At 45.0% G+C, this 21,852-nt stretch overlaps 1 protein-coding gene across 5 annotated transcripts in view; it reads right to left on the bottom strand.

Moving 5' to 3' along the window:
- Window positions 1-21,852, bottom strand: part of LOC121568757 (septin-9-like) — an 89,172-nt gene that overhangs the window by 22,773 nt on the left and 44,547 nt on the right. For 3 of the 5 annotated variants that reach the window (XM_041879158.2, XM_041879156.2, XM_041879157.2), the window contains exons 3-5: window positions 5,898-6,119; window positions 1,357-1,485; window positions 1,055-1,136 (exon numbers count right to left, since the gene is read on the bottom strand). In XM_041879158.2, coding sequence (XP_041735092.2) covers window positions 1,055-1,136; window positions 1,357-1,485; window positions 5,898-6,119 — 433 coding nt within the window. Of the gene's footprint in view, window positions 1-1,054; window positions 1,137-1,356; window positions 1,486-5,897; window positions 6,120-17,106; window positions 17,212-17,326; window positions 17,408-21,852 lie in introns of those variants that run through there. The other 2 variants (XM_041879159.2, XM_041879160.2) reach the window with 2 other exon arrangements.

The raw sequence follows: 21,852 nt of genomic DNA, 5'->3' as shown, positions 1-21,852 counted from the left end.
AGTTACCAGCCTCAGAAATTGCAGCCCAAATAAATGCTTCACAGACACATCTCAACATCAACTGTTCAGAGGAGACTGCGTGAATCAGGCCTTCATGGTCAAATTGCTGCAAAGAAACCACTACTAAAGGACACCAATAAGAAGAAGAGACCTGCTTGGGCCAAGAAACACGAGCAATGGACATTAGATTTGTGGAAATCTGTCCTTTGGTCTGATGAATCAAAATTTTTGGTTCCAACTGCCGTGTCTTTGTGAGACGCAGAGTAGGTGAATGGATGATCTCCGCATGTGTGGTTACCACCATGAAGCATGGAGGAGGAGGTGTGATGGTGTGGGGGTGCTTTGCTGGTGACACTGCCTGTGATTTATTTAGAATTCAAGGCACACTTAACCAGCATGGCTACCACAGCATTCTGCAGCGATACGTCATCCAATCTGGTTTGTGCTTAGTGGGACTATCATTTGTTTTTCAACAGGACAATGACCCAACACACCTCCAGGTTGTGTAAGGGCTATTTGACCAAGAAGGAGAGTGATGGAGTGCTGCATCAGATGACCTGGCCTCTACAATCACCCGACCTCAACACAATTGAGATGGTTTGGGATGAGTCGGACCGCAGAGTGAAGGAAAAGCAGCCAACAAGTGCTCAGCATTTGTGGGAACTCCTTCAAGACTGCTGGAAAAGCATTCTAGGTGAAGCTGGTTGAGAGATTGCCAAGAGTGTGCAAAGCTGTCATCAAGGCAAAGGGTGGCTATTTGAAGAATCTAAAATATAAAATATATATTGATTTGTTTAACACTTTTTTGGTTACTACATGATTCCATATGTGTTATTTCATAGTTTTGATGTCTTCACTATTATTCTACAATGTAGAAAACAGTAAAAATAAAGAAAAACCCTTGAATGAGTAGGTGTGTGCAAACTTTTGACTGGTACTGTATATAGATAGAGAGAGATATAGATAGATAGATAAATATCTATGCACACATACATTCAAATATAAGCATATTATAAATATAACATTTCAGCTATGGATTGTACTGTTACTGTACCAGTTCTCGTTGTTGATCTGATCCCCGAAGCCGGGCGTGTCGATAACAGTTAGTTTCATCCTCACCCCCTTCTCCTCAATGTCTGAACAGAGACAGACAGAGACACACACAGAGAGACATACAGAGATGGTTAGATTGAATACAAGCACCTCTGAGAGGCCAAATGTACCTCAGACTGCAAACACAACAAGGTAGACTGAGTAGAGTGTGAGATTGATCAAGTGAAAGATGGAGAGGTACAGAAAAGAAGGAGTAAAATAAACAGTAGGAGTGATTGCTTCCTCCTTTCCTCTTCCTCTCACCGTGGCTGACAGACTTGATATCGATAGTCTTGGGGATCTTCTCCTGGGACGTGGCCTGCACTGACTTACGGCTCACCTTGGACTTGAACAGGGTGTTCATCAGAGTGGACTTCCCTAGGCCGCTCTGCCCTATACACACACACACACAAACACACGTAGAACACAAGTGGTAACACACAACTGAATATCAGACACATTGGTCGTGCAAATAAATAAAATAAAGCCACAATTGACAGTTTAGTCATTTAGCAGACGGTCTGATCCAGAGTGACTTACAGTAGTGACTACATACATTAATACTTTTTTCGTACTGCTCCCCCGTGGGAATCGAACCCACAACCCTGGAGCTGCAAGCTCCATGCTCTACCAACTGAGCTACACATAATGAAGGTAAAACAGTAGTCCATGGCTTGATTTGAACCAATACCCTCTCATCTAGTCTGACTTTAGGGAATAGACTACTCTAACAATGGTGGACTTCCTCTCACCTTTCTGCATAACATTCTTCAGACACTCTTCCCACTAACAGGTTCATTCCAGTGGTGTAATGAATGACTAGCATGGCCTCATTATTTCAAACCGAGACAAAGAGAATTTAACACCAGAGCTGTTCCAGCCTGTCACAGCCACTCAGGGGAGAAAGAGACACTATTTCACAAGATTTTGGCTGCAGTGGGGGAGAAGTTACAGGTGTCTGCAGTAAGGCCCCCACAAACACACACGTTACGTCGGTGTTGTTTTCACCATTTTCTCTGTGGCTCTGAGATGAGTCACAAGTACAGAATAATGACTCAGTCTCTTGGCCAAGACCAAGGCCCGCCCTCCCTCCCTCCCTCCCTCCCTCCCTCCCTCCCTCCCTCCCATTAAAGTTGACCTAAAGGAAGTGCATGTCCTTTCAGGGCTCAGACCTGCAGTCTGGGGAAGAGCTCCGCTGTCAAAGAAACCACACTGAGCCTTGAACGGAGCTGAGCCTTGACCGCCATAGAGCTGTTGGTTGGAGAAACCCATTCTTCTAGAAGTGTGAAACTCATCCGTCTGTGGTTGGTGCAGCTGACGCTGGCTCAGATCACTGCACTATAAACTGCCCATTGTCGACAAAGACCTTTGGGTCACACACACACACCAAGAGTTTATGACGCACACACACACCTCCCCCTGTTCTATTATCTCTACCAATAGAGCAGGTTTACCTAATTGTAAACAATCTTATATTTTTGGACATAAAAGACAGTAAAAACACCAGACATTTTTTGGAAATCTGTTCCAAAGTATTCCCATGCATAATAGAGAGATGTATGTGATCGTATACAAATGTAAGCAAGGTTTGAAATGATCATGTTTAAGTCTAATATTATATCTGTTTGGGCTTCTTGCAGTAAATTTACAGTCTACAAATTATTTGTAATTATGTTCCGGCCCCCTGACCATCCGCTCAAGAAAAGAATCAGCCGACGGCTGAATGTAGTTGATGAGACCTGCAATAGAGCATTAAACATTAGACTTGGGCAGCTGTTGGGCAGGACATGTTGGGCAGGACATGACCGCCATCTGCAACGCTGGGTAGACATGAAACACTGCAGTCGAGAAGAGTTCTGCTCTCTCAGCAGTAGAGAGGAACCAGCTGGAGAGGAGGGTGTGTTTGTGTGGGTCAGGAGGTAGAGGCTATGGGAGAGAGAGTTCAAACAGCTGGACTAGATAGAACCCTGAATATTGTAGAATTAGGGAATAACATACTGTACGTGGACCCAAAAGGTTGCCTGTAGCACCTGACTGTACCGCCAACATCACCTGTGGCCCCTGGGATCAACTGTGGCCCCTGGGTTAACGAGGGAGAGTGTAGTGTGTATGGCCCCTGGACAGATAACCCACACAGTTTAGTTCACAGTCTGGTTAAGTCCACACTGAGACTGGAGCTCAGGGCCTCTGTTGCACGCAGGCTGGCAGGCACGCACACACACACACAGAGTTGCATAATAATGGAGGTTTATATGTTTAAACTTCATTTGGGATTTAAGGCTTCAAACAACCGATTAATAAATGGGCCCTCAGTGTCTTGACTTCCGACCTATAACATTATGGGAACTGGTACAGTACCGTCCCTTTACAACACATTTGTGTTTGCTTCGGACCTAAAGAATCAAAGCTTTCCAGAGAACCTCTCCAGTGTTTCCACCACATATAAGAATTAACTACTTACTGTACTCCGATCAAAAACCATACCACAGAAACATTGCCATACAATACTTAGAATACATTTTGGATTATTAATCTGTTATGAAAACCAGAATTGCCCGTTCGGGGACCGATGTGATTGTTAAGAAGAGATGTGCATTATACAGGCCAATACCAACCCTGTGCTCGTGCTGTTGAAGCCCCATACCAGCGGTACTGTATCACATTTTTAGGGGGCCTAGAATTCCCCTGAATGGTTGGTATGAATGGCTGAGCCTGAAGAGGGGAATCCTGTGAGCTATGGGACCTAGGTCAGGGCTCAGTGGGATGGGCTGTAGAAATGCTACATTACTAATCCCCCTGGCTGAATGGCTGGACCCAAAGATCAGCCAGATTTTGGAGAGGAAGGATAGGGTATCAATACAACAATACAAATGTATTAACCATTAGTAACCATCTCAGAGTAGGAGTGCTGATCTAGGATACGTTTTGCATTTTAGATTATAATGAATCAGATTGTTATAGACAGGGAGGACCTGATCCTAGATAAGCCCTGCTACTCTTCGATGCTTGATAAACACAGACCCAGGAGTCCTGGTTGTCCAGAGATCAGCCCTATTCAGCAGAACCTCAAAGGCTGGTTTTTACTGTCCGCTGTACGCCTGGTATTTTACATCTTTAGCTCAGACTTACAGACATATTAGCAGTGTGTGACTGAGGGTCAAGGCTGGTTATCATATAAGGAGTGTGGAGGTATCATTAGATTAGCAGTGTGTGACTGAGGGTCAAGGCTGGTTATCATATAAGGAGTGTGGAGGTATCATTAGATTAGCAGTGTGTGACTGAGGGTCAAGGCTGGTTATCATATAAGGAGTGTGGAGGTATGCCCAGCAGAATCAGCTTCCATAAACCAGGTAGCTAACACACGGGATGTAGGCTGCCATTACGTTCCCACTGTCCCAATTGAATAACATCTGGAGAAGTACCACAGATTGACAGGGTGATGGTTCAGATTAAGATGGCGCTCTTCTCCCCCCTGGTGTGTGTGTGGGTGATCGCTTGACCCATGCTGCAGCTGTGTGTATGTGTGTGTGTGTGTTTGTATATATTTATGTGTGTGTGTGTGTGTGTGTGTATGTCCCCGTCTGCCCGGGTCTCATGTCTTTAGTGATGGCGTAGTCTACAGTCAGCCCTAAGCTGAATGGGTGGCAGGTTGCCAAGCGCTGTATCCGGGACACTAGGGCCAACCACAGGGGAATGTGAGAGGAATGTAGATTTGTCGGCAGACTCCACACCACAGAGAGAGAGAACAGAGACACTAACCCTGGGCCCTGCCTCACCCCCCAAATTGACTGATTTCCTTATATGAACTGCAACAATTTTTGTTCAGTATTCTTATTATATACCAGAGCAGTCTGTAGCATAAATAAATTCAAAGATTAACCTAACGTCCTATATTCTGTCTCCTTCCCTACAGCTCTGTTCTCACAGGCAGACTTAAATGACATTACACCTGAGTGCACTTATACACTGCAGGAGACTAAGTGGTAGTGTTGGATTTTCTTTTCCATGGATGAGTCTGCATCCTCCCTCTCTGAAGTACCCCTGTAGGCTGTAGTCTAAGTGAGCCGTTTTATCCACGGAAAGAACCCACAGAGCAGACTGACAGTCGCGACATCTTTCAAATGGAGACGCGGTGTGGAGACAGCATGGCAAAGGGGTTTTATAGGCACTGGTCTCTGGTGAAGGAAGGTGTGTGCGTGTGTTGTAAAAAGCTACTGTTTTAAAAAGGAGCCATCACACACTAATGAGGGAGTGTTAGCATGGTGGGAGAGTGTCAAAAGGCTGTGTGTGTGGGTGTTTGTGTGTGTGTGTGTGTGTGTGTGTGTGTGTGTGTGTGTGGGGGGGGTGAGTGTGTGTATGCGTGTGTGTGTGCGTATGTGTTGGCTCAGTACTGGAAATGAGATTTGAGAGGCTGGTTTAGGGAAAATGAGAGCCTTCTTGATTACAGAGATCCTCTGGTTTAATTAGAGATATATCCTCCTTTAATAACAGTAGCTCAGCCTCTCACCATAACACAACCTAGGCCCTATCACACACCATCACCTGTTGGCATGTGTTTCTTCAGGCTGGATAACAGCAGACCAAGATGGTGACCTCATATGATGTAAACCTATGATACAGTACACATGCATCCGTCTCTAACCATGTTAACTCACCCACTACCATGATGTTGTGTCTGTGTATTCCATTTGCATTGCTTGCTCGTTGTATTTTGTGACAACAGCTGACATAAAAAGGGCTTTATAAAATAAATGTGATTGATTGAATTTGTGTGCATGTGTTCTCTCCCCTCCATGTTAACTCACCCACTACCATGATGTTGAGCTCGAAACCCTGTTTCATGGCCTTCCTCCTCATCTGTTCCAGGATGGCATCGATGCCCACATAGCTGAAGTCCCCCATGCCAGGACCTGGCACAGGCTTCTCCACCTGGCATGCTGCAGGCACCGCCAGGGGTGGCATCATCATCTCGGGCACGGCCACCTCAGACATGGCTCTACTGCTGTAGCTGGTAGTGACCTCTGACCCTGAGGAGAGAGGGAGAGATAAATAAATGTTGTCAGCACGAGTAGATAAACCATTTATTTCCTGTCGTGTGATCATGTATCGTTGAAACATACTGGACACAGATGAGCTTTCTACTGTGAAATAAAGAAAATAATTTAAAGTAGCGAGATAACAAAAACCTTATAGATTCAAGTAACCAACTTATACAGTTATACTATATTAAACATATACAGTGAGTATAGAAACATCAGAAACAAGTGAAGGAGTTGGATAGATAATAACCAAGCTAGACCTGGGTTAGAGCCCACACACCAGCCTCTGAACAAATATCCATACATTAGGACCTAACATGGGCCAAAGCCCTGCTAATACTAACAGACAGCTGAGCACATCAGGACAACTACAGTGTAAAAGTTGACGAGGTGCAGACTAGCGGACCATAAACTAAGGAAATGTAAAGAAAGCCCCCCTCTATAACACTACCTGTTATGTATTACTGAAGCGACCGTGTTTCAGCACCACCCGGAGCCGTCTACAGCCACACACTTACTCAACAGTCATATTTTAAGTAAACAGTCCCTACAGAGGGTTAGATACACAGTGCATGTTTGTCTGACCACCGCAGGGCTCGTATACAAGCATATACACTTGAATATTCTGTATATTGTAAACACATTTTCCTGAGTTATAGGAGGACCTCCCTGTGGATTCTAACTCATTTTAACCATGTATGCTGGGTGGTGCCTGATCATCAGGCATATTGTTTAATATGGTCCTGCTGGTGATGAGAGTGGAAAAGAGCCGGCCGCGACCGGGAGACCCATGGGGCGGCGAATAATTGGCCCAGCGTCGTCCAGGGTAGGGGAGGGAATGGCCGGCAGGGATGTAGCTCAGTTGATAGAGCATGGCGTTTGCAACGCCAGGGTTGTGGGTTCGATTCCCACGGGGGGCCAGTATGAAAAACATAATGTAGGCACTCACTAACTGTAAGTCGCTCTGGATAAGAGCGTCTGCTAAATGACTAAAATGTAAATGTAAATCACTGGGGCTGAAACCTGACCTACTCACAACTCTGGGCTCAACGGTGCTATTCAGGACGACACTCAGGAGGGCAGTCTCGCACACCACACTCAGGAGGGCAGTCTCGAACACGCACACACACACACACGTCAAGGAGGACAGTCAGCTCCTCTCTTGGAGCCACCAGGGCAGGCTGACAAGAATTGTACAGCCATCAAGATTCCATCCCCCCTCCACTCCCCCCCCCCTCCACTCCCTCCTCCCCCCTCCACTCCCTCCTCCCCCCTCCACTCCCTCCCTCAAACATCCAGCTAGTTCCAACTCCGATAACAACAACACTGAAGAGAGAAGCCCAGGAAAATCCCAGAGTTCACCGTAAAGACTACTACACTAGCTTCTGGTAGGAAGAGAATAGGCCAGTATATCTTGTTCCCTGATAATAACACTTGATACTTGAAAACGGTCTTGTGAATTGAGTATGATGTCAAAGTAACAGTGTTTCCATAGAAACGGGTAGAGTAAGAGACACACCTAGCCTATAGGGAACTACCTCTAACTGGCCTAAACACCACTTCCCCATCCTGGTCCAGACACCAATCAGCTAGTTATAAAGGGCCCTCTCCTCCAGTAGTTTCCACTGCATCAGGTACAGAGTAATACTGATCAACATTTCACTATTCTAACTTCCAATACCTGGCTCTACCCTCCGTTTACAGTTCTTGACTGGCATATGAGGGTGGTTGGTCATAGATAGTCTGGTCACCAGATCTGTTTGTGCTTCAGCCAACTCTTCTGTCATGTTTGTTGTCATGGCATACAGTAGAAGAAAGGATGACTGAGGAGTTGGCTAAAGCACAAACAGACCTGGTGACCAGGCTATCTATGTCCGGCTAACCTCATATGCCAGTCATGTACTGTAAACAGAGTTACTTACAAAAGGCTCCGACTGATGTAAAATGCTAATTGGGTGAGGTGAAGTGCGATGGCTCATCTCCATGGTTACAGAGACAAGACAACGCAGTGTCCATCCCAAATAGAGTCACTGCTCACCCTTTTCCCTTCCCACTTCAGGGGACACTGCAGCACCCCTTTGGAGAGGATGGGGCATAACTCTATCTGACCATGGTACAGAACTGCTATGATGAGTGTTACAACACGATCTGCAAGGTGAGGAGTGAAGGATCATGGTTAACAAGACAAGGCGATAGTGTCTCGACCCTCTCTTGGTTTAATAAGAGTCACAGCTTGTCCCTCTTCAGTGGACACTGCAGCACCCCTTTGGGAGGATGGGCCATACATGTACCTGTCTGTTCCCTCTACAGGGAGCCAGAGGGCTGGGTACGTCTTGGCTGTGTTTGGGCCTGTTTAACAAGAAGTAAACAGAAACACACACTAATCTCCCATTCCTGGTGGTAAAGAAAGTTTCGAGGGTTTAGAGGGATGTCCTGCATCTCAATTAGGGCCGGGACGATACCAGTATCGCGATTCAAGGGATTGTAACAACCCTAGCTTTGTACATTCTGAGTACTATCAAGCGAGTCCGTGAACTTTAATGAGAGTGGGACTGTGGCTAATGTGTGTCCCTTTGGGTCAGATGGTCAAAGGTTAAATTCCCCCAGTTGGCTTACTACTTGACGTTGCTGCAGAATGACAGTGGTGGTCTTCTACAATGAATGTTGTGCATGATAAATATCTGATGATGAGTTATAGGATTCATTGTGTTTACAGGCGGTATCCCAGCAGCCTTAGCAGCCAGCTAGTTTATGTATTATATATTTGGCTTTAACAGAATCTCCTGGCGGTCTAACACTATACGTTAAATAAAGGGACTCCGTTGCCATGACAACTCATGAACCCGCTGACACTAGGTATACTACCAACCAACAACACATACAAGAGAGCCAGACAACCTTTCTCTCTGACTGCACTGCTAAGACGTTGTGCAAACTTGTGAAGTAAATGTAGCCTTTATTTAACCAAGATAAAATCCCTGCAGGTTAAAACCCCTCTTTTTCAAGGAGACCTGAAAATTAAGTAAACTAACTCTAAAAACTCTACAGCAGGGGTATTCAACTCTTACCCTACGAGGTCCGGAGCCTGCTGGTTCTGTTCTACCTGATAATTAATTGCACGCACCTGGTGTCCCAGGTCTAAATCTGTCTCTGATTAGAGGGGAACAATTAAAAAAAGCAGTGGAACTGGCTTCGAGGTCCAGAGTTGAGTTTGAGGGCTCTACAGTATGTCAGCCAATATGTCTTGCCAAAGTGCATAACATGGAACTGATTGGATGTAGTATTTGGTATTTTTAAGGGATGTCTTGGCCTGCTGTGCAGCACTGAAACATAGGTGTCTGAGTGCTTTTTGGAAAATGACCCTATAAATCTGAGATGACCCTTGACACCTTCATTAGTTACAACGTCTGGTTGGCCGTTTCACCTAAACAGCTGGGAGACATCAGCAGCACGTTATCACACAGGGACAGGGAGAGAAGGACCAGTTAACCAGTCAAGGAAAGCAGAGGAATGGATGAGGGTTGTGTGTGTCTCATCTTTACAAACATCTCATCCATTGAGTATGGTTCCAGTCAGTTTCCCAGAATGTTATAAAGCATTATGCATGGCATATGAAGCTTTATGTGATTGTAATGCATTATAAACAGGGTATTCATAGGGAGAGTTATCAATGTTTCTGAGTAGAACAGATGTCCTGTTTTAAGACCATATGTCTGGAAGAGAGGAGTCAGTTGAATAGTAACAGTCAACAGCAATCAGGTTCACTATGTGGGCAATATGTTGTCATGGATGGATCCCTCTTATGATCATTTCCTGGAATTGAGTGGATTACATTACATAGGCTACATACATTTACTGGGTATCCGTCTTTTGAATGAGATGTGCAGTCTTTTGAATGGCATGGTAAACAGATGGCCTGACTCACTGTGGTTATTAAAGATCTCATGACACTGCAAAGACAGAGGAGGACAAAGGCTTTCATCTAATTAAAATACCTTTATTTAGGTGACACTTACTGTAAGAGTAGGGGTGTTAACCCTGGTGTCATGGTTAAATTCCCAACCTGGCCCTCATCATTTTATCATGTGCATCTAATCATCCCCAGATTCCAATGGTCTCTCCTATCCTTTGAAACTCTTCAACCAGGTTGTTGCTGTGAAAGAGTGTGTCAACCTAAAATATGGGTTAAGTTATGTAAACTATAACAGCCCAGTTGAGATTTCCTTCATTTCAAGATGAGAATCCACAGAAAAATAATTTTAGAATTTTCCAGATTTACTGGAATTGTTGTACTCCTGTTTTCAATTATGGCCCATGAAGAATGTTTTTTTTTTCTTCTGTCGTTGCAGAGTATGCAGTTGCTTTGCTCTGTAAATAAAGACAGAAGTCCCAATACCAGAGAGAGGAGAGGAGTAGACAGGAGAAGAGAGGAGAGGGGACTGAATCGATCTGATTTATTCTCTCCATGTAAAGCTTGGGGCAATCCCACTTCCCAGCCAGCTAACTACAAACAGGCCCTACATGAAAATACCACTCAAAACCAAACCAACTACACTAGGGGTGCCAAAGTCATTTAGCCCCGCAGGCCGCATTCAGTCTTCACCGAGGTCTGGAGGGCCACACTTAAAATTGGTTATATGTCCTTGCCGTCAAAATTTGCCAAAGATAGTCCTCTATCCATCGCTTTTTGAATTTTCTATGCTCACTGAACGTCTAGCATTAGTTTAGATGACTGTTATCAAGCTGGACAGAGTGAAGAGACTGTAAATGTACAGTGGGGAAAAAAAGTATTTAGTCAGCCACCAATTGTGCAAGTTCTCCCACTTAAAAAGATGAGAGAGGCCTGTAATTTTCATCATAGGTACACGTCAACTATGACAGACAAAATGAGAAAAAAAATCCAGAAAATCACATTGAAGGATTTTTAATGAATTTATTTGCAAATTATGGTGGAAAATAAGTATTTGGTCAATAACAAAAGTTTCTCAATACTTTGTTATATACCTTTTGTTGGCAATGACACAGGTCAAACGTTTTCTGTAAGTCTTCACACGGTTTTCACACACTGTTGCTGGTATTTTGGCCCATTCCTCCATGCAGATCTCCTCTAGAGCAGTGATGTTTTGGGGCTGTCGCTGGGCAACACAGACTTTCAACTTCCTCCAAAGATTTTCTATGGGGTTGAGATCTGGAGACTGGCTAGGCCACTCCAGGACTTTGAAATGCTTCTTACGAAGCCACTCATTGTCATGCTGAAAGACCCAGCCACGTTTCATCTTCAATGCCCTTGCTGATGGAAGGAGGTTTTCACTCAAAATCTCACGATACATGGCCCCATTCATTCTTTCCTTTACACGGATCAGTCGTCCTGGTCCCTTTGCAGAAAAACAGCCCCAAAGCATGATGTTTCCACCCCCATGCTTCACAGTAGGTATGGTGTTCTTTGGATGCAACTCAGCATTCTTTGTCCTCCAAACACGACGAGTTGAGTTTTTACCAAAAAGTTCTATTTTGGTTTCATCTGACCATATGACATTCTCCCAATCCTCTTCTGGATCATCCAAATGCACTCTAGCAAACTTCAGACGGGCCTGGACACGTCTGGCACTGCAGGATTTGAGTCCCTGGCGGCGTAGTGTGTTACTGATGGTAGGCTTTGTTACTTTGGTCCCAGCTCTCTGCAGGTCATTCACTAGGTCCCCCCGTGTGGTTCTGGGATTTTTGCTCACCGTTCTTGTGATCACTTTGACCCCATGGGGTGAGATCTTGCGTGGAGCCCCAGATCGAGGGAGATTATCAGTGGTCTTGTATGTCTTCCATTTCCTAATAATTGCTCCCACAGTTGATTTCTTCAAACCAAGCTGCTTACCTATTGCAGAGTCAGTCTTCCCAGCCTGGTGCAGGTCTACAATTTTGTTTCTGGTGTCCTTTGACAGCTCTTTGGTCTTGGCCATAGTGGAGTTTGGAGTGTGACTGTTTGAGGTTGTGGACAGGTGTCTTTTATACTGATAACAAGTTCAAACAGGTGCCATTAATACAGGTAACGAGTGGAGGACAGAGGAGCCTCTTAAAGAAGAAGTTACAGGTCTGTGAGAGCCAGAAATCTTGCTTGTTTGTAGGTGACCAAATACTTATTTTCCACCATAATTTGCAAATAAATTCATAAAAAAAAAATCCTACAATGTGATTTTCTGGATTTTTTTTCTCAATTTGTCTGTCATAGTTGACGTGTACCTATGATGAAAATTACAGGCCTCTCTCGTCTTTTTAAGTGGGAGAACTTGCACAATTGGTGGCTGACTAAATACTTTTTTTCCCCACTGTAGGTCATTATCATTTCTACACAGTTTCCATTTGGTTTTAGTAATTTCAATGTCAATCGGGATCGTCCCCCACCCAAAAAAAATATTCCAAAAAAAGTTAGTTATTTTTATATCTCAAATCCCCCGTGGGCCGGATCCATATGTTTGACACCCCTGAACTACACTGTCTATGATCTTGCCCTGCATCTACTGCACATTTTGGCAAGACGTGAGTTGTCTTCAGGACGGAGAAAATGTTTTAAAACGGGGAAGTACTAAATTACCTAATTTGTCCAATTAGTGCAAACATTATTTCAGTTTTCCAACCCAATGTGATATGGTCACCATTAGTCGGATGACGTTAATCAAAAGGTTAGGGTTAGGGCTATGGTTAGTTGATAGTTAGTTGAAATGTTGTTGACAGTTAGTTGAACAACAACTGAACATCTACAAACCATCTATTTGGGACTATGCAAATGAAGTGTGGCCTTACATGTTTTGAGTATATGTTTATGACATCATTCCTCTCCTAACTGATATGACATGGGGGGGTCATACAAGTATACACAGCTGCCCTGCTGAGAACCGTGTCAAACATGTCAATGGGGCTCATTCATAAGCACTTTACAAATAGGACAGTTCCATCCTCACTGTGCTGGTCACAAACCTTTTTATGAGTGTACTCTAGAAACATCTATTGCTTTTTCTCCACATTCCTAGACTCACAAGAGAGAGAACAAGAGAAAGAAATAAAGAAATAAAGAGGGATCCATAAGGAGGGCAGAAGATAGTCCCGCCTGTCGTCTATAGCTTTATGGTAATAGCCAGAGTGAGGAGCCATCTCTCCAGTCTCCATGTTTACAATTACATTTTGTCCAGAAGCTCCTTTCTAAAGCAAAGTGAATACGCTACTCCATAAACTAACTATTATTAATCAAGAAATCAGAAAACAGACTTCCTCTAACAGTCTAAGTCCAACTAGTTGTGACTGAGTCCTGGTTTCATTCTTCCTATTGATTCCTATGGATTTCTCAGGTTGAGAAACAGAGGAGAAAGAGGGGAAGAGATGACGATGCATGCAAACAACAGAAGTACGCCTGGAATTATCAACAATGCAGCTGAGCCATCAGACCCAGGGACACTGAAGCCATTGTCATGTACAGTACACACATGATGAGTCACCGTCATACGACAGAGGCTGACACAGCAGTACGGAGACCGGCCAGTAAGACCAGGCATTACTCTGCATTATGGTACAAATACCCCCTAACCAGACCCAAAGAGAAGCCCCAAAATCAACCGGGGAAGTGTGTGCTAATATGCGGGTGTGTTTGTGTAGCCAAGCCCGTTTCCCAGGGTCCTCTCCATTTCTGGTCCCCTGAGAATGTGGCCTACGACCCCGCAGGGCTGTAAAAGCAGATGGTGTCACCTGCCGCTGGGGATATGTACTGGTGTGTGTGTAGAGATGTTTGCCAAACACATCTGTATGCCCAATACATGACACAATCTCAGACACTCATTTAAAAATGTAAAGACATAAAACAACGAAGAGCACATGTTCTAAATCTCCAACATATTTTTAGAATGTGCATCGACCTTATAAAACTACATCAATATCGTTAACTTTACAAACGGCACTCCATACCTACATAGGGTTAGGGTTAGAGTCTGTTCCAGAGTTATGTTAGACAGACAGTGATAGGATTAGGGTTAGTTCCAGAGTGATGTTAGAAAGACAGTGATAGGGTTAGGGTTAGTTCCAGAGTGATGTTAGAAAGACCGTGATAGGGTTAGGGTTAGTTCCAGAGTGATGTTAGAAAGACAGTGATAGGGTTAGGGTTAGGGTCTGTTCCAGAGTGATGTTAGAAAGACCGTGATAGGGTTAGGGTTAGTTCCAGAGTGATGTTAGAAAGACAGTGATAGGGTTAGTTCCAGAGTGATGTTAGAAAGACCGTGATAGGGTTAGGGTTAGGGTCTGTTCCAGAGTGATGTTAGAAAGACCGTGATAGGGTTAGGGTTAGTTCCAGAGTGATGTTAGACAGACAGTGATATGGTTAGGGTTTGAGTCTGTTCCAGAGTGATGTTAGACAGACAGAAGGGTTTAGGGGTTAACTCAGTCATGCTGCAGTGCTGTTATATGCCTCTTTATCTGACCAGTCACTGCTTCTGACAGAAAACAGACAATGTGGGCCTCCCGAGTGGCGCAGTGTTGCGGCGTCACTACAGCCTGGGGTTCGATCCCACTGGCTGTGACCGGGAGTCCCATAGGGTGGCGCAAAATTGGCCCAGCGTCGTCCGGGTTAGGGGAGAGTTTGGCCGGGGGGGCTTTACTTGGCTCATCGTGCTCTAGCGACTCCTTGTGGCGGGCTGGGCGCCTGCAGGCTGACTTCGGTCGTCAGTTGAACGGTGTTTCCTCCAACACATTGGTGCAGCTGGCGTCCGGGTTAAGCGAGCGGGTGTTAAGAAGCGTGGTTTGGTGGGTCATGTTTCGGGGGACGCATGACTCGACCTTCGCCTCTCCCGAGCCCGTTGGGGAGTTGCAGTGATGAGACAAGATCATAATCACGAAATTGGGGAGAAAAAGGGGTAAAAAACAACAACAAAAATGCAAGGAACCCTAACTGCCTACACAGTACAGGGACTTGATCTATCTGTGTAATATAAACACACATCAACACAGAGAGACACAAAGGTACACACACACAGACACACATGAATGTGCACGCTCACGCACTTAGTTTGAGGTTAGATATGCAGCATTGTCTGGTGAAAGTATGCAGAGGACCATTTCCTCATTATTTCGAGCAGGATCTTTTTACACCAACTGTAGATTCCTCCTACGACACCACCTCTTAGCCTGGTCCCAGATCAGTCTGTGCTATATAGCTAACTACTATGGCCGTTGTCATGCCAATCATGTTTGACTATAGGAGTTGGCAAGACAGCTTCAAATGGAAGTGAAAGAGTCCACTTCAAAATTAAAATCATTCTTATCTTTTCAGTTTAGAAGTGTCTTTAGCCCTAACCTGCACAAATGTAACCTGCCTGCCTAGTTACCATTCAGTTTCTGCCTAGTTACCATTCAGTTTCTGCCTAGTTACCATTCTGTTTCTGCCTCAGTCATCATTAGCCTAATGCTAATTGTAACAAGGTCCATCTAATGATATTATCTATGAGCCCTCTTCAGAGAAGCTAAGAGAATGAGCCATTAGCCAGCAGCAATAGCAGTAACCTATTACAGGTCATGCTACTGCCGGTCGTTTGTCTTGGTGAGGTCAGTGTATCAGTGTGGAATTGTTCTCTGACAGCTAGTGTTGGGGTGCAGGGTTCCGGAATCTGACCTTCGACTGACCTCTCTGCCCCGAGCCACTGGTACGACTACAGAGAGAAATAACCTCAGGGAGAGAATTAGGAGAGGACCGATTTCAAAGGAGTTGCACTAAACCACCTTAGTGACCCATATCATGCAGCTTTGATGTATGATGACAAGTTTACTCTGGACTGGGGAATCTAACACACACACACACACGAGAATGCAGAGGTACTGACGACCTTTCCAGCATCACATCAGCAGCTGTTGAAAAGCCACGCTGTCTGTTCTCGCCTGGCAATGCACCAGAGCACCTAACTGTCCAGAAAACAGAGCTCCTTTGAACTAGTGTGTGTGTAAATCAGAACCGACTGACTCAAAGGTCAAGAGCGGTTGCGTTTTTATGCGTATTTTTAACCGCCTAATATCATCAGTGAACTACGCCTATGTAAAATAGCTGGGGTCAAACCTGTTTAAACAAAACATAGGTTGAGAGAAGCGATTGTCAGAGCAGTGCCATAGTTCTGCTTTTACTGTGACAGCCAATAAGAACAGCAATATGCAATATGCACTCAAAGGAGAGGGCGAGAGAGGGATGAAAGAGACAGAAAAGAGAGAGAGTCATTTATCTCCACTTTCCAGACACATCACTCCATCATTTTAACTACAGGGACTACTTTTCTTCACCTTGAACGGCCGGACGGAGACTACTTCACAGCAGGGTCTCACACCCAATACTAAAAGTATCTGCCTCTTTCCACATGTGGAAATCACTCCACTTGAAAGTACTGCTCTGCACAGCCTCTCTCCATGTTCTGTACCTGGTCTGTATGCAATACAGCAATGTCATGGATCAATGTCAGTTCCAGCATTACACAGCCCCATGTGTGGATCATGTTGTTAGAGGAAAGTTAGAGGAAACACAGAACGAGGGAGGAGGGGAAAGGAGAGCTGAAATGAACCTGAGCCCAGCAGAAACAGAGAAACATAATGTAACATGGCAGCAGCAGAGAAGCAGTGCTGTGGTTATGAAAACAACCCCCTCACCTCCCAGGATTGATTACAAGGCTTGGCCCTGGAGCTGCAGACGCCATGTTAGAGAGACACCCTCCCTCCACTCTGTGCTCCCTCTGTCCTCCCCCGCTCCGCCCCCCAACCCCCAAGAGCTCAGTACAACAGAGGAAAACTAGAGGATGAACCAGCAACAATGCAGGGTACTGGGAGTACAGTACAACGCAGAGAAACTTCACAAAAAGCCTATTCCCCTCTACAGTCACACCTCAGTACATCTGAGTGGAACTTACTAACAAGACAAACAAATACACACTCTGTAACATATAAACACAGAAACATGCACACTCACACAGTAGTGGTGCTCCTGGACAGCAGAGTAAAGTGAGAGCTAGTACTGTACCACAGACAAACTGAGAAACAACAGGAAACTAGAAGAGACAGAGGGAGAAAAAGAAAAGCAGAGAAAAAGAGAGAGGGGAGAACAAGGAAACCACACACATTCATTCACACACACACACACACACACACACACAGTACACACTGCGAGAAAGGCAGAACCCCAAACTCACCGTGTGTGTTGTCCCGTGCTGAAGAGCAACCCTCCAGTGAGAGCCAGTCCAGTCACTGAGGAACACCACAGCCCCTCCCACCTCACCCAGTCATGTGACACTGGACCACAGGCATGCCACACCCCCCTCTCACTCACACCACCCTCCCCTCAACACAAAACATCTTCAACAGAGAGAGAAAGGGTAAACGCTTCTGCATGCTTCCCATCCGAAACAGTTCAGAATAGTTTGTGCATATATTATCCGTCTATATCAATGATGTCGCTCTTGCTGCTGGTGACTCTCAGATCCACCTCTACGTCTACGCAGACGACACCATTTTGTACACATCTGGCCCTTCATTGGACACTGTGTTAACAAACCTCCAAACGAGCTTCAATCCCATACAACACTCCTTCAGTAGCCTCCAACTGCTCTTAAACACTAGTAAAACTAAATGCATGCTCTTCAATCGAACGCTGCTGGCACCCGCCCACCCGACTAGAATCACCACTCTCGACGGGTCTGACCTAGAGTATGTGGACAACTACAAATACCTAGGTGTCTGGTTAGACTGTAAACTCTCCTTCCAGACTCACATTAAGAATCTCCAATCCAAAGTTAAATCTAGAATCGGCTTCCTATTTCGCAACAAAGCCTCCTTCACTCATGCTGCCAAACATGCCCTCGAAAAACTGACTATCCTACCGATCCTTGACGATGTAATTTACAAAATAGCCTCCAACACTCTACTCAGCAAATTGGATGTAGTCTATCACAGTGACATCTGTTTTTCCACCAAAGCCCCATATACTACCCACCATTGTGACCTGTACGCTCTCATTGGCTGGCCCTCACTACATATTCGTCGCCAAACCCACTGGCTCCAGGCCATCTATAAATCACTGCTAGGCAAATCCCCGCCTTATCTTAGCTCATTGGTCACCATAGCAGCACCCACCCGTAGTCTGCGCTCCAGCAGGTATATCTCACTGGTCATTCCCAAAGCCAACACCTCCTTTGGCCGCCATTCCTTCCAGTTCTCTGCTGCCAATGACTGGAACGAATTGCAAAAATCTCTGAAGCTGGAGACTCTTATCTCCCTCACTAACTTTAAGCATCAGTTGTCAGAGCACCTTACCGATCACTGCACCTGTACACAGCCCATCTGAAATTAGCCCACCCAACTACCTCATCCCTATATTGTTATTTATTTTGCTCTTTTGCACCCCAGTATCTCTATTTGCACATAATCTCTTGCACATCTAGCATTCCAGTGTTAATACTAATTGTAATTATTTTGCACTATAGCCTATTTATTGCCTTACCTCCATAACTTGCTACATTTGCACACACTGTATATATATTTTCTGTTGTATTTTTTGACTTTATGTTTTTTTACCCCATATGTAACTCTGTGTTGTTGTTTTTAATCGCACTGCTTTGCTTTATCTTGGCCAGGTCGCAGTTGTAAATGAGAACTTGTTCTCAACTGGCTTACCTGGTTAAATAAAGGTTAAATAAAAAATAAAATAAAAATTATGACGACATTTTGGGGCAAGGGTTTGTTCGGCTGTTCGTTCACACAATATTCTTTCTCGAGGCAAGCTGAAGTTCGTGAGCCAAAATCTACGCCCATTCGTCTGTCATTGGTCACCAGTTGGGATTATTCAATGAATCCCAAATTAATAACTGATTTCTTGAGTTATCTTAGATTAATTCTGACTATTTTGAGGAAGTGTATACTGGCTACGGCATCTCAAGATGGACAAACAGTACTATTGCCGCTTTTTTCTTGTTTTTCAAGCGAAGTTCTTTTAAGGGAGTATGCGAGCACACTCATTCTTAAGGCTTCCACATGCTTCTGTTCGGCTGGCGCCTTGCCGTTTCTGTGTGTGTGTGTGTGTGTGTGTGTGTGTGTGCAGACACACTGTCCCTGCTCCTCTACACCTCATCCTTCCTTCCCTCCCCCCAGCCTTCTTCTCCCTCCCCCCAGGTTTGAAAGAAGCCAGCCTGTCCATCCCCCTGGTCCTCCTGTCTGTCCCTAATTTACAACCCTTCAATGACCTGCTCCAGCCCTTTGTTCCTGGGCCCCTGGAATTCACAGGATCCCAATCATTCCACAACACATACCAGAGGACTAGCAGGCCCAAATAAACATGATGACACGTGTTTACTTGCTATTGTGGGAGCTACATCCAACAATGGATGAGGGGGATTGAGAAGAAGTAGGTTAAATATTTACCACTGTAGCAGGTTTACGTGTTGCAACACTGAGTCCATACCAAGAAAGGGATAACATCTTGTAATCCTTTTTGACCACGATTTTAGCACAATAGCTCCATCTCTCAGCTTTATGGCATTGATAAACCACTCGGCGGGGCTGCTGTTTGGCTCAAACAAAAATTCAGGACTGTGGCTTGATGATTAAAGATGTAAGAGCAGGAGAATTTCTCCCTTTAAATCCCAGTTCTACTGTGGTTCTAGTTTCTACTGCTGTGGTATACATACTGCTCCAGGGAGAGGTGTGTCTCGGTAGGTTCTTTGATACAACTGGTTGTCTGTGATTAAAGAGCAAAGGAAACAGCTGTGTTTCTGGCCGCACAGGAAGTGTAATTATATACCTACCAGGGGCTAAAGCACCACATGCCTAACACACACACACACACACAAACCTGTAATCCATCACCTGAGGGTGTTTTGATGAAAGGGATCACGTTTTCACATTTAACCAAATACCTCATTCGTGTTTACAGCAACTATTGTTTTTGGATGGATGGCTTTATTTGGTTTCATTCATCACAAACCTTTCTGGTCGAGTGAAATTATTGAGTCTGTACTTTGTGAAACGTCTTAGGGTAATTTATGTAAGAAGCTGAATGTGTTTTCTCTGAACAGGAGGAGAAAGTGAGCACCTAGAAAAAGTAGACCAAAATCTCTCCCAAAAATGTAATGGTTGTAGATTCATGACAGGTCCCAGTATATGTGCAACCCTCACACATCAGCCCCGAAGAACCCACATCCACCTAACTCTTAGGCTGCGTCCCAAATGGCACCCTATTCCCATAGGGCTCTGGTCAAAAGTAGTGCACTACGAAGGGATTAAGGTGCCATTAGGGAGGCAGATTTACACAGTGCCTCCCTCTAGCCTAATACACCCTCAGCACACACCCAGCCAGCTCCCCACTTCCTGCTCGGGGTCAGAGGGGTGATCACGTATCAACATCAACTGGGAGTAAAAGAAAATTCAGGGTGTATTTAAGTCCGTTTTACAGTGTTTATAAAAAGCCCCAAATTCTTTAATTACAGGCGCCCTTTTTCAAAGCCCTGCATTGTTTGTGTGTGTGTGTGTGTGTGTGTGTGTGTGTATAAAAGCAGTAAAAGCAGAGAAACTATGTTTAAAGAGGGGACCGCTAAGTAGATAAACCGTCAGAGTTCTGTGTTTGACTTTATCATGGCGTCGCTGTCATTTCAGAGAGTTTTAGAGCCCCCCATTCGCTGAAGCTTTCCCAGCTGTGTTGCTAAGCGCCGTGCCAGATTGATCCGGTCGGTCCCAGGGTAGTGTGGACTGAGCATGTGCAGATTGAAGATTCCTCTGTAACCAGAGACCCCTGGGTCCCTCCAACACAACACAACAGTAACTCTCATCACTATCCCATAGACAGGACAAGTCAAAGAGAGGGAGAGAGAGGGAGGAGAGAGAGCACTATACAACTTTTACAGCACAACAAAACCGCTGTGGAAGCATAACAGCCTTTTTAATATGTTCTTTAGAGTGTCTCCAACTATTTCTTCAATTTTTCTGATACACAGAGATAGAAACAGAGGAGAAAGAAAAGAGAGAGGGGGAGTCCTAGAGAAAGAGAAGAGAGAGAGAGCGGGGGAGTACTGGAGCAAGAGAAGAGAGAGAGAGGGGGAGTACTGGAGAAAGAAAAGAGAGAGGGGGAGTACTGGAGCAAGAAAAGAGAGAGGGGGAGTACTGGAGCAAGAAAAGAGAGAGGGGAGTACTGGAGCAAGAGAAGAGAGAGAGAGCGGGGGAGTACTGGAGCAAGAGAAGAGAGAGAGAGCGGGGGAGTACTGGAGCAAGAGAAGAGAGAGAGAGCGGGGGAGTACTGGAGCAAGAGAAGAGAGAGAGAGGGGGGAGTACTGGAGCAAGAGAAGAGAGAGAGAGGGGGGAGTACTGGAGCAAGAGAAGAGAGAGAGGGGGGTACTGGAGCAAGATACAAAATTAAGAGTGTTCTTCCCTCCCTGTCGGCACAGAGGCCTTACTTTAGGTAAACATGGTAACATGCCATCTCAGTGTCTGTTCTCCTTTTCCACTGAATTCAGAAAGAGTCATGACTTGGCTCTAATGAAGACCATTTGCTAGGCAGAGTCGCAAGCACATGCGGTACAGGAGTACTTACAGAACTCAGTGTGTCCTTGTCTTGTTTGCCAGTGGAGCTGCTCAGTGTTGTCCTGCTTAAAGACAAAATGTTGTATTGTACAACCCTCCCCTCACTTCTCTAAGTCTAGCTTTTCTTCCACTCAAAGCTTGGCCCCTCTTT

This window comes from Coregonus clupeaformis, chromosome 7 (assembly GCF_020615455.1).
Source record: "Coregonus clupeaformis isolate EN_2021a chromosome 7, ASM2061545v1, whole genome shotgun sequence".
Lineage (NCBI taxonomy): Eukaryota > Metazoa > Chordata > Actinopteri > Salmoniformes > Salmonidae > Coregonus > Coregonus clupeaformis.
This window is presented reverse-complemented; position numbering and strand designations above follow the sequence as displayed.